The sequence below is a fragment of the Heloderma suspectum genome, chromosome 10 (genome assembly GCF_057233095.1).
Source record: "Heloderma suspectum isolate Gila_16-S chromosome 10, 16-S_ref, whole genome shotgun sequence".
Lineage (NCBI taxonomy): Eukaryota > Metazoa > Chordata > Lepidosauria > Squamata > Helodermatidae > Heloderma > Heloderma suspectum.
Window position 1 is genome coordinate 2,702,336 of NC_139467.1, and position 16,976 is coordinate 2,719,311.

Genomic DNA, 16,976 nt, shown 5'->3' on the forward strand with positions numbered 1-16,976 from the left:
CTGCAAACTCTGTTTCTCTATGATTTGCCTTGGGGGAACTCGCCAGAAAGACGGAAGCATTCTACCCTGGGGTAAGGGTAGCCTCAGAGAGTGCAACTCAGAGAAATGACTGACTACCCCGGAAGAAGCGACAGATCAGATGGCCCCCGAATGTGTGCTGAAGCCTAGAAAGCACGCAGAAAGTAACTGGACTCGTATTTTGGGATGCCATCTCTTCAGGGCTGTTGTTGGATCATACAGAGGCATCTCTCTTCTCTCCTCTCTGTCAAATCCCTCTGCAAAACCACCTCCTCCATGAAGACTTTGGCACAAGCCCTTAGTCCCCCATCTGTGAGAAAGTGTGTGTATCACTGTACATTCTTCCTCTGTTGATTTCTCCCTCATTCTCCTTTCTGGATGCTTCCAGATGAGACTTTTATTGGGCCATCACCCTGCCACATTCACGAAATTTTATGTGGGGTGGGGCAGTCAATGCCATCTTCAGTTTGTAGCCCTGCTTTCCCACTGCTTCGTCTCCGGTCTTTTTTCTTACCGCAGAAAATTCAGAAGACAGAATAGCTGCAAAATGCCTTTTGATTGTTAGCACAAGGAGCTCTAGTGTCTCCCATGTGGAATTTTAGGTCATAAACCCTTTAGGGCAGGGAGGGAACTGTGCTGTGATACTTGGTTAAGCACCACACACACACCAATCATGGTATATTATCATTTAGTAGTAGTATTCTCACTTTTTCCCCACGGGAGCTGGTCAAATATTCCAGAGCTGTGAGCAAGGCAGGATGCTGGCCAGCGACATCTGGGGCCTGCCTGACATTCCTGTGGCATGCCCAGTTGAGCCCTGACAGCTCGCTGAGCCGTACAGGGCTCCGATGGGCACACCACAGGAAGGGGCAGATTACTGAACGGCCCCACGCATGGCCCCACCACTCATGTCCTGTGCTCAGGAGCCCCAGGTCTGACACGCCAGCAGCTATTTCCAGAAGCTCAGGGGATGTTGTTTTCCCCCCACTTGGAGAGGAGAGCCAAGCCCTCCTCTTTCCACCAGATCAGATTTAGCGTCCTTCTTGCCAAGCCCTCGAAGACACAAAGGATGCTGGGAACAAGAACAAAGGCAGACTGAGCCCTTTCCTCCCTCATTTGTTCTCCAGAACACTTTACAGGATATTTTGACCTCATTTTTGGCCAAAAGCCTTGCGAGGTAGGTTAGGGAGAGAGATCTGCTAAGCCCGCATCCTGTGAGTGTCATAAAGCTCAGCAGGAATGTGCTGGGGGGGAGGCTCATGCAAGCCCAACATCCCAGCCCCAGGGGATCACACTGGCACAATGTTTCAAACCCCATCGCTGTAGATGTTTGCCTTCTATGAGAGAGAGCGAGAGAGGCCTTGGCCCACGTGGGGTGGGGCTGGCCAAGCCAACTGGCAGAGACTCTCCAGAGGCCTGGGCAGAGAGGGGACCTTCTCGATGCTGTTGCCCAAGATCCTGAGCAGGAGACGCCAGGGACAGAGGCTGGGGGCCTCCTGCTGCATGCAAAGCAGGTGCTCAGCCCCTGAGCTCTGGCCTGCCCCCACCGGAAGGTCAGCCGGCGTTCCGCAGATCCGTTGCCCTCGTCCTCCACCCCGGCGGAGACAGGCGTGCCACTCCTGCAAGCCTTCCCTCCCCCGACACAAATCCAGGGATCTGCAGCCAGGATCCCCCCGACTCACACTGGAAGGTGAGATCCAGCAGGTCCTGAGCACTGGTGATGTCTTCGCTTGCCATGGTGCCAGCAGGCGATCTGGGCTCTGACACAGCCGGCCACCAGCGCTGCCTGAAGTGCCGCAGGGACCTAGGAAGATGGAGCACCTCCACAATGGAGATCGACAGACACTGGGGGCTACCGAGCCAGCTGTCCCCCTGCCCCCCACTCAGGATGCGTCAGACTCACCCCATCCCCGCAGCCCTGCTCCTGACACTCCTGCCCTCTCCCCAGAGATGCTGTGCCGCAGCTGAGAAGCCAGAGTTGCCCGTCGCCCGCTTATAACTTGGCTCCAAAGCCAGGTCTCTCCGGGGAGGGGCTGGGAAACAGGCACAGCACCCAAGTCAAGCCTCTTGGGTAATCAGAGGCATCGGCACAAGCCAGAGCCGGCAGCTGGAGGGGTCACACAATCCAGGAACCAAAAAACAAGAGTGCCAAACACAGCCGTCCCTCGAAACCGTGGGGAGGGGCAGAGAAAGGGGCAGGACGCCCCAGGCTTCACCCAGAGAACGGGCTGACATGCTTTCTTCCTGTGACTGGTGCCAGGCTGGGTGGCAGAGCAAACAGATGAGTGCTGGCGCTAGCCCCAAACTGCTCCGCCATCTCTCCCAAGCACTCATCATCGGATATTTGTCCCCGAGCCAAACACAGCAGCACCTGCTCCCGTGACTGCTTTGAAACTCCTCACTGAATGCTTACAGGATCAAGGTCTCATATCTTGGCCAGAATGCCAAGAAGCCCAGGATTCGTCTAAAACAAACAAGTACGTTTCTAGCCCTCATGGTGCCACTACAATTCTGAGAGTTGCGTCGGGAGATTCTGCTGAAACGACTGTGAAGCCTGAGAGTGGGCAAATGCCATTTCCAAGAATCGTTTCCCAAAGCCTCCAGATCCTGCCCTTACACATGTATCTTCATCACCTCAGATTCTCTGCCTCTCCACAATCCTTGACCAAAAGGTAGACGGCAGACCCATCAAGATTGAAGGGGATTGCGAGCTTTGCTCAATTAGCCAATATAATTCATACAAGATTTCTATAGATGCTTAAAGGAACAAAGATAGGGATCTAATTAAATAGAAAAAAGTCACTAACCTCCCATGAAGTCCCTGTCCTCAAACAAAGGAATATAGTAGAGCAAAATTGGCAGTAATCACCGGAGCCTCTGCCCTCAGCCTGCTGGCTATCTACTCTTGCTCCCTCTGTGGTCACTCAGCCACTGTCTAAACTTCAATTGTAAACCCCTTGGGGCAGGGACCAATCTTCTATTTATTTATTTATTTATTAAATTTATTAATCGCCCATCTGGCTGGTCACCCAGCCACTCTTAGCCATTTAACTTAGCTATACACTGGACTTATAACCAGTGGCAACAAAACAAAGAAAACACAGCTCTGCTTCTGAGGAAGGATGTTCACCAACTAATATTCTTAAGCAAAAGATGCACATCTTTCTGGATTTGTGGGCATTTAACGCACCGGCATGTTGAAAACCATCAAGAGGCAAACACCAAGGTATTGGGGGCAAGAGGAGCAACAGCTGCCCCCACTTCCATTGTCTCACCAAATCTCCCAAATTTAAGAGAGCTTGGAGTATGGCGAGCTTCACAGTTTTGACAGAAAATGATTAAACATTATTTGCTTTTCTATAAAAATGAAGGGGGGGAAAAGAACAGTAGTAGACAGTTTAAAAATATATTTGTCTCATTTGGGTCTTCAAAGAGGGCACCTTTATGGGCATGGTAGAATTTAAAATCACTTACACTACGTAGAAGACTCATTTATGCTGGTGTTTGTTGCTTTCTAGGATATTTGCTGCTGTTGCTGTTTTTATTACCACACTGGTTTTTATTATGAGAGTTTTATTTTTATACTGTTTTTATTATAATATTGCTTTTTATTACATGAGTTTTATTACTGTGAGCCACCTGGGGACAGCTCCTGCCCTGAAAGGTGGCCCAGAAATATTGTAAATAAATAAATAAATAAATAAAGTATGAATTAATATCTGCAATGTTTTACTCTTCTTATAATGTTTAAGGTTATTTTTCCTCTTTTAAAAATAGTATTTAGACTGCAATCCTCAACATACTTGCTAAACCTAGTGGGATGTCCTTCCGACTAAAAAATATTTTTTAAAGCTACCTTTATGGAATTGTTGCAATATGCAAAATTATGCAAATTTAATCAGTCAAATGACCAATTAGCCTATTAAAAGACAACTAGCTAATTGGCCAAAAAATATCTTTAAGGAGCTGACTACCTTAGTAGCAAAGGACATAAATTATACATCTAGACCTATTTGCATGCCTGACGCAAGTTGCCCTCACAGATAAGCGGAGGATTTGGGTTACAAGATACAACAAGTTTTTCGTACTGCCGAAATGTAGACGTCATCCTTAATCAAGCTGGGTGTGCTAGCCCAGCCCCACCTCAAAGAAGAGAATCCAAGCCTTTGTCCTCTGGAAAAGAGAAACAGGACAAGACAATTTGCCTGGAAGGAGAGCAAATCCCAGGCCATGAGCCAAAGGTGATTATATAACGGCCAGAGAATGGAACCAGTTCAGACAGGGCCAGGGACAGCCCAGAGCCTTTCCTGGGTCCCAAAAGGGGATGCCTTCTTCTCCCTTTTGCCTGTAGTAGGACAAGCAACCCTCAGCCTGCGTGCATTTTTGCTTCTGTGCCTTATCAGGCCAGTCAGACATTGCAGCATTTGACGAAAGCCCTCCCCATGTCCCAAGCATACGTGTGCCTGGAGCTGCTGTGGTTAGGCAGTAGCAAGGGAAAGGCATTCTACATATGCTCAGAGGCATTCCTCTCTTATGATCCCTTTGCATTTTTTTCAAGGGCTGGGCTCTGGCATAAGAAGAAAAGCAGGTTGTAGAACAGGGCCTGACTAAGCTCATCTTAAGCCCTACAGGCAAAAGCAGAAAAAAAAGAGGAGGATCACACACAAAGTCACTTACTGCCCAGACTGAAAGAACGCTAAACGAACAGCGCTCTAACCTGGTACCAAAAGGCAGGGAACCAAATAGTTATACCAGGGCAGAGAATTGCACAGAATGGGGTATCACCACAGAGAAGGCCTTGCATACCTACCTGCCATAGCTCAGTGGGTTCTAGGACAAGCCCTTCAATGAAGATCCAATTGGGTTTATGAGGGAAGGGGAGGCAACCTTTAAGATATCCAGTTTCAGAACAATTTAGGACTTTAAAAAGATAAACCAGCACCATGAACTGGACTTGGAACTAGACCAGCTACCAAAAAATGATAGAATATTAATATAATAGGATTGGAACAATGGGCCCCAGTCCATACCCAAGCTGCCACATTTTCTGTCAGCTGGGGTTTCTGTTCAAAAGCGGCCTCAACTAAGGTGTGTTGCTGGATGCAACCAAGGTCTGCCCTGACAGGGCAAGCAAAACTGAGCGCTCCAAGCTGGACAACTGATGCAGTGGGGTATAACTCCTGCCATGCAAGGCCCAGGCAAGGATACAGGTCAATAAGCTCTTGAGGATGTGCCAAGTACCTTCCCCTTGTCACAGGCAACCCCCAGAATTCAGCCTCCTGAATTTGAGAAGGGCTTCCTGATCACTGTGACTTCCAGGTGGATTTGAGCCCCAGGACCTCTTTCTCAAAGCTAAGCAGGAAGCCTTAAAGTCAGAGGATGACAGAAATATCAGAAGTGAATGTTCTTTGACACACACGGTCTTGGGGCACAACATGTTTCTCGAGGCCTCAGCTCAACAGAAGGACTCCATACAACAGGCTCTGCGAGAGGCGCGGGTGCAAAACAACCCACAGCTTTGGTGCCCTCTGTGGGTGGCAGGGGAAATGCCATCTGGCTCCACATACACCATGCGAAAAACAAGCCACGGCTATGCAAGGCTCTTCTGCAACCAGCCTGCCCTTCCCTGGCTCATCCAGAGGAAAAAACCTGTTCTTCTCTTAATGAGCCCACGCCCAGTTCCAAGGAACCGGGTATGTTAGCATTTAACCCTGCATCAGCAAAGCCAAACTGATTCGCCAGGAGAACCAGGTCAGGTCTCAGGGGCTACAGTGGGACAAAGAGCCTAACGAATAAAAATAAAGTGAAAGAAATAACATGAAATAACAATACAATGGTGAATCCCAGTGAGGCTTTGTCTGCCTACGTCTATAACATTTTGTGGCTGGGTACTCTCGGGTAATCGCTCAAAATATATCATGGCTTTGACCCAAGTCAGCCCCCCCGCCCCCATCTACTGGATTGCTTGCACAGGCAGATCAAACAGGTGCCAGAGGTACAAGGAAAGCTTTACAAGAGCTCAACTGCAGGATCTAATCAGGTGCAAGTCAACTGAGCTCCAGAAAATGACCCGACCCCCACTGCAGTCCTGCACCTTCGCTTCTCTGGACCACCCACACTAGAATTTAACCTCACCAAAGCTTAGCTGCAGAACCTTCGTTAAGTGTCAAGACTAAGAACTGAAAACACAAGAACGCCAAAGAAGGAAGTGTCTCTGAGCATGAAAAGACTTCTCTTCCTAACAGATATGAAATTAAGGAGAAATGCTTCCATGACAGAGAGTGCAAATGTGAGACAGGTTGAGCAGGGCCAGTGGGGGCTGGTGGCTCTGATGTCAGTGGGGCAGTGAACCTGCTCCAGCTGTCAGTTAGAATCAATCAGAACTCTGAAGGAGCTGTCCAAGGTGCTGGAGAGCTCCTGTAGAGTTCTGACTGAAACCCGGAGTGGATTCACCGCCCCACTGACACCAAAGCCACCAGCCCCCACTGGCCTGGGCACCTTTCTTTTTACAAGCGCTGCTAATACATGCGGTCCCCACCCCACCCCCAGGTCTGGGGCAAATCACCCTGCTGTACTGGGAGGTTGCCTCCATTCCTCCCCTTGTGATGGGGTCCCCACAACTCTCTTGGCACTGTCTCCTGACCTTTGGCACCAACATAGACAGACAGCTGGCCATAAATCTTCCCAACCTACAACTCAAGCTGGCTCTGTAGCAGCTTCACACCCAAGGAAGCCACCCCACCCATGTTCCCCGAGGCCCTCCTGGAAGCCACCAGTTGGCTGCCAACAGGAAGCCACAGGCTGCAGCCTCCTGGCTGACTAAGAAGCCAGCCACATCCCCGAAGTCGGGCTGAGAACCACCTTCTCCTTTACAAAGCTGGCCAAGCCCTCGGATTGGCCTCGGAAGCTCTGCTCACTGTCCCACCACTATTCAAGATATGCTGGGCAGGTACGAGAGGCAGCGCCTTTTCAGTGGTGGCACTGAAACTCTGGGCCGCCTTCCCTGGGGAAATCCATCAGGCTCCCTTTCTCTTCCTGCATTCAGACAGAATTTGGGTTTTGTTTTAAAACTCACCCATTCAGACAAAAAACAATGGGCTTTTGGGCACCTTAAAGGCGAACACACTTTTTATAACCAAAGCTTTTCTGGACCAGAGTTCCTTCATCAGAGCACCTACACTGTATTCTTTCTGGCGCCAGGTGAAGACCTTTTTATTTTCCCAGGCATTTTAGCATTCTGGACTTTTAGCTTTGCCGTTTTAAATCTGTATTGTAAATCCCTGCACTGCTGCTAAGTTTTAGTCTGGTTTAATTCTGGTTGCATTGTTATACTGTGGTTTTGTTTTGTTTTATTTTATTTATTTATTTATTTATTTATTTCATTTCTATACCACCCAATAGCCGAAGCTCTCTGGGCGGTTCACAAAAACTAAAACCAAACAACACACAATAAAACAATTTAAAATATATGGAACATTAAAACACAATATAACAATACAACCACAATAAAACCTAGCAGCAGTACAGGAGTTTAAAATACAGATTTAAAACAGCAAAGATAAAAATTTAGAAAGCTAAAATGCCTGGGAAAATAAAAAGGCCTTCACCTGGCGCTGAAAGGAGTACAATTGTTTTAATGTTTTATATATTTTATATTGTTTTATTGTGTGCTCTTTGGTTTTAATTTTTGTGAACTGCCCAGAGAGCTTCGGCTATTGGGCAGTATAAAAATGAAATAAATAAACAAACAAATAATCAGAGGAGTGAAGAGGTATCCTCAGTTGGCATGTGTTTAAATGCCCAGCGACCTATGGTTTTTAACCCTCCCCAGCTAATGGGGTTGCTGAGGACACCAGCAGCTGTTTGAATTATTTGAAAAGAGTTTTTTTAAGTAACCCTGACCACTTCATACTCCATGTAGTCCTCAACAAGTGTGTGGGGGTACGTCCTACTTTACAGAGGACAGTCCTGTTTGAAAACATCCTCCATTTGAAGGGTGGTCAGGCTAAGTGCAGTTTAATGATAAAGAATCATCAGAAAGGACAGCAAGGCCTTGATGCTGCCCATTCACCCAGAGAGCAGACACACAGGGCAGTTTTCCCCAATTAGTGAGGAGACCCATTGCATTTCTAATTAAATTAAAATAATTCTTTCAAAATTGTAATCTATACATATAAACCAGCATATGCACATATTTTGTCCTCTTTTGGGTGATGAATTTCCTTTCAGGGGGCAACAATCCTTAAGTGGCCACCCTACTGGGGTCAGTTGTCCTGTGATTTTTAATTTATACCCTCCCCACATTTCACTTTTTAAGTTATCAGGGGTCCTGCTCACACTTATTGAAATGGATGGGAAAGTGAAACTACCAAACACCTAATAGCTACCCAGGGTCCATTGTGTCCCCAGCAATTTCTCAAAATACGGGAGGGAACATAAGTGCATTTTGTCGGTATCATTACTTCCATTTTTGTGGTTATAGCACTTCAAATGCACTGTGGTAGATTTTTCCTGTTTTGTTTTCTTAATTCTATACATGTATGTACATGTATGTACACAGTTGTACAAAAAAAAAAAGAAACCCACCCTGTTCCAAAGCAATGCAGGGGTCCATTGGACCCAAGGAGTAAATTTCCCCTAGGGTCTAGTTCTGCTCCAAGCTGGCTCTAGCTTGACACAGGAACTAAGCCACAGTGTGAACTTGCAGCACTAAATATCTGCGATGTTCTTTCGGATGACACATTAAGCTACTGGGGTACATTGGGGCCCCATCATTATATACGAGGATCCCAGCATTTCACCCAAGCATTATTTGGTTTCTCTTTTGTTTTTTCCTCCAGGACTTCCTGACAGCGCAATGAGGAATTTCAGTTAACACTGTGGGGTCTAATGTACCCCAACAGTTCTCCCATTGGACAATGTTTTTGGAACACCATACCAATAAAATCTCATTTTTATGTTAAACGGGAATAATTTTGAAAGCAAGCTTTTAGTGTATTCTTAGCTAGGACTTTAAAGGGGTCTGCTGGATCCCAAGAGCAGATTGATACTGTCAAAAAAGAAGAAGAAAGAAACAGCTCTGTGCTTAAGGTAGCATTAAACTAAAACACTGTTTATAGGTTTAAACTGAGGTTTGTGTAATCGTATCATGCTATGTTTTCAACTGGTTACCGTTTAGCATTGCTTAATTATGTTTTGCAGGCCACTTTGTGTTGTAGTCCCAACACATCTGGAGGGTGCCAGGTTGTGGAAGCTGTTGTGGAAGCTTCATTTATGGAAAGCAGGATATAAATGGAACAAATAATAAATAAATCGGGTGCATGACTCAGTTTATCAGCAGTGGGTGGAGGCCAGGGGATGCTGACCAGTTGCCCCCAGGGGAGGGGCAGCGGGGGAGCAAAGCCAGGTTTTGGCACCCCAGATCTTGGCCTGCATGTAAATGCACACCAAAAACGACAAAGGAAGGAGCTGCAAAGGGGGCTCAGCTCCCCTTGGCCCTGGCTGCAGGCAGCTTTGTGTGGGGCATTGAAAAGAGCTCATCCATGGCCTCCTCAAGGTAGAAGTCAGTCCAGGAAGGCAAACATGATCCAGCCACACCCAGGAAAGCCAGAAGAACAGGCAGGTGGGGACCACAAACTGCAGGCAAGGGGGGCGAGTGGGAAAAGAAGGCAGGCAGGGCACGCAGACATTAGGTTGGTGGAACTTTCTCTTCCGCTTTTGGCCAGCAAAGTTGCACCTGCATGAATGTCTGCGTGCCAGGCTGTTACGGGAGGCCCAGGAGCAACAACAGAAGAAAACAAAGGTGGGAATTTGACTCCACAGATCACCCCCTGCAGAACAGAGATGGGCAGTCACAGAACAGAAGCATGCCGTGCAGAGAGTTCCAGATTACTGGAGCAAATAAGTCAGACTAGAAATGGTGGCGGGGGGGGGGGGTAGGGAGAGAGAGTGCGACGCAGCCCCCTCTGTAAGCTAACTAGCCAATTTGACTTGGTGGGGGAAGTTACATTCCTGACTCCAAACATGACCATGAACCAGAGCGTGAGCGAAATCTAACCTCTGCCTCATCTTGCTGGAAATTCTGTTAGATTTAACTTTATCCCACCCAACGTCCTTGCTCAACTGGTGGCACAGACGAATTGGGGGAGGGGGACCCAAAGTCTTAGGGGGACATATACACTGATCCCCTCCCAATCTCAATGGACCACAACTGAGGCCCCTGAACAGACCCCCGCCCCCAAAGTAACCTTCTTGAAGACAAGAGGAGAAGAACACACCAAGAAACAACTGTGTATTTGATCTGGTGTGCCAGATCTCACGTGGTGTTTGCACACAGGGGGCGCTCCGTAAGAATGCCAGAACAGCCTGGCTGCAGATCAAACCAAAGTGGGTCAGTCTAGTCCAGCATCCTGTTTCCAACACAGGGGACAGATGACTGCCTCTGGCACGTCCAGAAGTAGGACATGAAGGCATACTGGCTGGTAATGATGGGAACTGCAGTCCAACGCATCTGGAGGCTACCAGGTTGGGGAAGGCTGGACTAGGATCCGCCATCTGGAATACCCAAAGGGTTGATTGTTTGCTGCAGGGTTTAGGGTTTCATAAATTGGGGGGGGGGGAGAGAAGCTTATTAGCCACGACAGCTAAACAGTTGTGGAGCCTCCTCGTACTGAAAAAGGATAGCTCTGAACACCAGCAATGCTTGTAACCTGCTTCCCAGAGACATCTGGTAGGCCGCTCCCAGAAACATAGATGGAACCTTGCTCTTTCTAGGTTCTTATGCCAGCCTGAACCCCTGGGGAATAATTAGCAGGGTGCTGCCCTTGAAAAGGACACTCCAGCCCATTATTTGTGCCCAGGAGGACTGCAGTTGTCACTCTCCATCCCTGAACCACCCACCCTGCCTCTTCCAAGCAACTGAGGGGAAAAAGACAGCAAGGGACCAGGAGGGCACTTCCAGTGCAAACGCACACTACAGCCAGACACGCGCCCACTCCACAGAGGATAGGGTTGGTTTGCAAGTCCGAGGCCACATGGTCAGGATGGGGAGGAGGGAAGGGTGGCATTTTGGCTATCAGCAGAAGAGGGCAAGCAGCAGCAGCACAGGGGGGGGCACCATTTTTGGAACCCAGAAGACCGATTTGCATTTGCTTATCTCTCCAGGGCCTTGGTCCACTAAGCATTGCTTCACTTCTAAAGAGAGGTGCGGGGGCTCAAGCTGGCCTGGGGGAACCACACCCCTCTGAACTGGAACTCTTTCCGCCCCCACTCTGAAGCTCGGACATCTGACAGCTGGATGCAGTTCCTCAGCAGCCAGAGAAACGAGTTCTGTCCGGGCTTGGGGGGGCTTTTTGGTGTTTTAGATGATTCAGCGTGGAGCTCTGAAGCTGAGCGCAGGCCCTTTGTCCAAGCTCTTGCAAGCCCCAGCTCACTGAGCCCTGCTCCGAATTACGCCCTGCCCCCCAGCCCTGCCCCCGCAAAGGCTCTAGACGCAGGCCCTTCCTGTGGCCTAGATGCACAAGGAAAGCTGGCGCAGCGTGTTGTTCGGAGTGTTTAGACCTGGGCTCAAATTCTTGCTAAGCCATGAAGCTTACTGGGTGACCATGGGCCACTCACTCTTTCTCAGCCTAATCTACCTTACAGGATGGTTGTAAGGACAAAACGGGGGGAGGGGAATGCCTGGTGTACCACTCTGAACTTTTTGAAGGAAGGGCAGAAGAAAAAAAGTGTTCATTCATGAAAACAAACTCTAGGGGAATAAAGAAAGGGGTGATGTGGGACACATTACAGCTTCTTCTCCCCCCCACACTGCACTTCATCCCAGCTTGCTACCCCAGGCCCTCCCATGGTAACATTTGGAGCACAGGGTAAAAACTGCCCATCAATCCCCAAGCACTCCCATAAACCCACAGGGAGTAAGATATTTCATACTTCAAGCTGCAGAGGTGGCAGGTGCATGGAAGGGCCCCAGCTCTGGCTGTGACACACACCATTGGCCAAGCAGGTCATTTCTCCAAAGGTGAGTCTCTGGCCCACTCCCAGGATCGCTCCCAGGACCTGGAGGCAGACAGGGGATGCCAGTGAGAGTTGTCCCACTGGATGGGGTCACTCCCAAGAAGGCACTCAAGAGCTAGGTGAGTCAAAGATTCACAGAACAGTGGGGTTGGAAGGGGCCTGCAAGACCCCCGAGTCCAACCCCCTGCTCAGTGCAGGAATCCAAGTCAAAGCATCCCCGACAGGTGGCTGTCCAGCCTTGTCTTGAATGCCTCCGGTGTGGGAGAGCCCACTACCTCCCCAGGGAATTGGTTCCATTGTCATAGTGCTCTCACAGTCAGGAAGTATCTCCTGATGTTCAGCTGCAATCTGGCTTCCTGTCACTTGAGCCCATGATTCCGTGTCCTGCACTCTGGGATGATCAAGAAGAGATCCTGGCCTTCATCTCTGTGACAACCTTTCAAGGACTTGAACAGCGCTATCATATCTCCCCTCAGTCTTCTCTTTCAAGGCTAAACACTGCCTTGGTCGCCCTGTGGGATGACCTCTGCCGGGAGAGGGACAAGGGGAGTGCGACCCTGTTGATTCTCCTGGACCTCTCAGCAGCTTTCGATACCATCGACCATGGTATCCTTCTGGATAGGTTGTCTGGGTTGGGAGTTGGAGGCACTGCACTGCAGTGGTTCCGCTCCTACTTGGATGGCCGATTCCAGAAGGTGGTGCTGGGGGATTACTGCTCTGTGCCATGGCAATTGTGCCATGGGGTTCCACAGGGCTCTATTTTATCCCCCATGCTGTTTAACATCTACATGAAACCGCTGGGGGAGGTTATCCGGAGGTGTGGGCTGAGGTGCCATCAATGTGCGGATGACACCCAGCTCTACCTCTCTTTCTCATCAAACCCAGGTGAGGCAGTGGCTGTTCTGAACCAGTGCCTGGGCACAGTAATGGACTGGATGAGGGCTAATAAACTGAAACTCAATCCAGACAAGACGGAGGTACTGTTAGTGGGTGGTTCGTCTGCCCGGCTAGGTGATATTCAACCTGTTCTGGAGGGGGTTGCACTCCCCCTAAAGGATCAGGTTCGTAGTTTGGGGGTGCTCTTGGATCCAGAACTGTCACTTGAGGCACAGGTGAACTCAGTGGCACGGAGCACTTTTTATCAGCTTAGGCTGGTATACCAACTACGCCCTTATCTGGACAGAGATAGCGTAGCTACAGTTATCCATGCTCTGACAACTTCTCGTCTGGATTACTGCAATGCGTTATACGTGGGGCTGCCTTTGAAAACGGTCCGGAAACTTCAGCTGGTCCAAAATAGGGCAGCAAGATTGTTAACAGGGACTGGCCTGCGAGCTCATATTACGCCAGTACTTTTCCAGCTGCACTGGCTGCCGGTCCATTTCCGGGCCAGATTCAAAGTGCTGGTGTTAACATTTAAAGCCCTTAACGGCTTGGGGCCAGGTTACCTGAAGGATCGCCTCCTCCCATATGTGCCTGCCCGGACCTTAAGATCATCATCAGCGGCCCTTCTCCGTGAGCCCCTGCCAAAGGAAGTGAGGCGGGTGGCTACTAGGAGGAGGGCTGTTTCTGCTGTGGCACCCCAGCTCTGGAATGAGCTCCCTAGTGAGGTTCGCCTGGCACCTACATTGTATTCCTTTCGGCGCCAGGTGAAGACCTTTTTATTTTCCCAGGCATTTCAGCATTTTAGCTTTCTAAACTTTTAGCTTTGCTGTTTTAAATCTGTATTTTAAACTCCTGCACTGCTGCTAGGTTTTATTGTGGTTGTATTGTTATATTGTGGTTTTAATGTTCTATATATTTTAAATTGTTTTATTGTGTGTTGTTTGGTTTTAGTTTTTGTGAACCGCCCAGAGAGCTTCGGCTATTGGGTGGTATAGAAATGAAATAATTAAAAAAGAAATAAATAAAAAGAAAAACACGCCCAGTTCTTTCAGTCTCTACTCATAGGGCTTTGTCTCCAGGCCCCTGACCATCTCCATTGCCCTCCTCTGAACCCTCTCCAGTTTGTCTGCATCCTTCTTAAAGTCTGGCACGCAGAACTGGACACTGCACTCCAGATGAGGCCTAACCAATGCTGAGTAGAGGGGAACTAGGACTTCACAGGATTTGGAAGCTATACTTCTATTAATGCATCCCAAAATAGCATTTGCCTTTTTTGCTGCTACATCATAAGTGAAGAGCTCCATGCTCCTGCCCCCTCAAAAGGCCTTCCCACCCTTTCTTCTACCAAACTCCTCTGCAAAGCCACCTTTTCCACAAAGCCTTTGGCCCAGCCCCTTAATCCCGAAACCCAATGTAAGCCTAGGAGTGCAACTGCAGTACAAGCAGTTAACCCTCTTCCCTCCCCTTCCTCTGTTGCCCCCCTTGTGTTAGTGGATTAGAGGACCCTCAAAGCTGGAACTGATCCCAACAACAAACATCCTACCTTTGACTCCCATGGCCATGCCTGCATGCATGCCCCATCCAAAACTGAGCTCTAAAGTAGACGCAGGCAACCCTGTTATTTATTTGTGGAATAATTGCAATCTTCATACAATGACCTAGTCATTTGACGCTTTCATAAGATGGAGCAGGGCCAGAAAAGATAGTGAGGCAGAGGGCCAAAGAAAAACTACAACAGTGCCATGCTCTGCCTAACCAGCTGCCCCCACTAAGCCTCTGAGCAAATCCACACCTGACTTTTCAACTCATTTAATCTTTTCCATAATGGGAAAGAAAAAATGACATAACTTAAGATTACTTTAATAACAGCCAATATGTTTTAGTTACTTATTTAAGTATTCTAGGCTGCTTTTCCACTTGGCAGTGCACAGTGACACTTGAGCGGGCTTTCATACCCACTTTGCGCCCCCCTCACCCTAGTAGGGCTGTTGGGAAGGGCCAGCATCACCCTGGCTCAGCCCCAGCCCTCGAGAAAGCCCCGGCATTTCCAAGCCAGCAAAGGAGAGGGCCGGCCCACGCACTCCGCCCCGCCCCACTACGGAGGTCTCTCCCAAGTCAAATTCCTGGCCGCCGCCACCCCCTTGGGGCGAGTCCGTCCCGACCCCCCCCCCCGCTTTCGCTCCATCAGTTCTCCCCCCCGCAACGCCCTGGGAAAGCCGCCGAGGAACACCCCGGCCCGCCGCCTCATTGCGCCCCAAACGCCTGCAGCAGAAGCGCCCGAGCAAGTCCGGGCGTGCGCCGCCGCCGCCCGGCCAGCCGCCCGGCCGCGGAAACGCGCCGGTCCGACTCCAGGCGGCGAGGGGCAGCGAGAGGCGGCGGCAGCCTCCGGCGCGCACGCCGCCCCTCCTCTCCAGGGAGGCCAGAGGCGCGTGGCGGGCGCGGAGCCGAGCCAGCCGAGCCCCCGCGATGCGGCCGCACTGCGCGCCGGGGGCGGCGGGGAGTCCTCGGCCCGCCGCCCGCGGGAGCGGAGCCGTCGAGGCTGCCCCGGCCCGGCCGCCGCGGTCCGTGCAGCGCCCCGGCCGGGCGGCACGACGGCGAGGGACGCGGCGGAGGCGCCGACGCGGGCCAGGGCCCCACTGACCTCCGGCGGGGCGGCGCCGCCAGCCCCGGCGGCCCTGCTGCTGCTCCCGCGGGGCTCCGGGCAGGCGGCGCTGCTGGCGGCCCTCCGGGACTCCGCCGCTCCAGCCCAGCCGGCACCAGCAGCCGCAGCCCGACCGACGCGCGCGCCTCTGGCTGCCCGGGAAGACAGGTTTCCTCTTGCCCGCCTCCCGGGCTCTTTCGCAACTCCGCAGGTAGGACAGCTCCGGGGCAGCCGCTGCATTCTGGGACTTGTAGTCCTTGCTTGACGGGAGCAAGACTGGATTCGGCCCGTTCGCACGGGCAGGACCCAATTGGGGCCAAGGCATGACCCTCCTCGGCTCGCCGTGGAGTTTAGGACGGGGATGCCTCTGAGCATGCGCTGAGTGCACGTCTCCCTTTCCGGGCTGGAGCGTGAACTCGCCGCCGCTTTTTCTTATCTGTCCGCGAGGCTTACAGACCCCCTGCGCTTATTTTGAGAGGTGCCGGGGTCCTGGAAGGTACAGCCCCCGCCCTTGGATTCCTGCACTGAGCAGGGGGCTGGACTCGATGGCCTTGTAGGCCCCTTCCAACCCTACTGTTCTATGATTCTGTGATTCTAAGCTCTGCCCCATCCTCTACGGTGGCCAGGGCAGATCGTGGTTGCTGGCCGTCACTCATTGGCGGAGCAAAAGCACTCTGCCCATGCTCATAGGCCACCGCTCTCTGTCTAATTTGCCGAGGAGGGAGGAGAACCCCAGCGCACATTCATGCAACCAGCGGGATCGGAGATTAGAGCGCGAGGACAAAAAGGTCGCGGGGCTCTTGAGCTGGGCTTCTCCCGCGGGAGGTGGGAAATACTACAACCCCCAGCAGCCTCCGCGCTCGCTTAAATGACACATGGCTTTGGAATGCAAACCCGCCTCTCTCCCGCTCCCCCTCCTGATTTCGCTGCATCTCTTTCCGGGGCTGTTTCGTGCCCCGCTGCGCTCACATACATCCCCCCTTCTCTGCTCTGCCCCATCCCACTCCTAGGAGCTCCTTTCCCATGAACAATGAATCAGACTTCCTCCTCCGATTTCAGCCACCAGGACATAAAATGCAATACTGGCTCGGATTCGGTCTTAGATACTAGAGGGGGTTTCTGAGCGTGTGCAGAGTGTACGCACCCACTCAGTAACCCAACGCCCGTCCCCACCCGTTAAGGCATCCCGCCCAGGAAGGGCCTGTATTCTAATATCTTTTCTAAGACATTAAGGGTGCAATCCTATGTATGTTTAGACAGAACACTCCCATAGCTGGGGAATGCTGGGAGTTGTATGAATTTTTCTGTCTGAACATGGATAGGATTGCCCCCTAAGAGCACAATGCTATGCATGTTTAGACAGAACAAAGTTCTGCAACTCCAGCATTCTCCAGGCAGCCACGCTGGGAATTGCAGG

The 16,976-nt window shown here is 50.7% G+C and overlaps 1 protein-coding gene across 1 annotated transcript in view; it reads right to left on the reverse strand.

Moving 5' to 3' along the window:
* Positions 1 to 15,762, reverse strand: part of PPP1R13L (protein phosphatase 1 regulatory subunit 13 like) — a 34,759-nt gene extending 18,997 nt beyond the window's left edge. Inside the window, exons 1-2 of the mRNA XM_084814613.1 lie at positions 15,560 to 15,762; positions 1,701 to 1,822 (exon numbers count right to left, since the gene is read on the reverse strand). Coding sequence (XP_084670739.1) covers positions 1,701 to 1,755 — 55 coding nt within the window. The 5' untranslated portion in view covers positions 1,756 to 1,822; positions 15,560 to 15,762. The remainder of the gene's footprint in view (positions 1 to 1,700; positions 1,823 to 15,559) is intronic.
* Between the last annotated feature and the right edge of the window lie 1,214 nt (positions 15,763 to 16,976).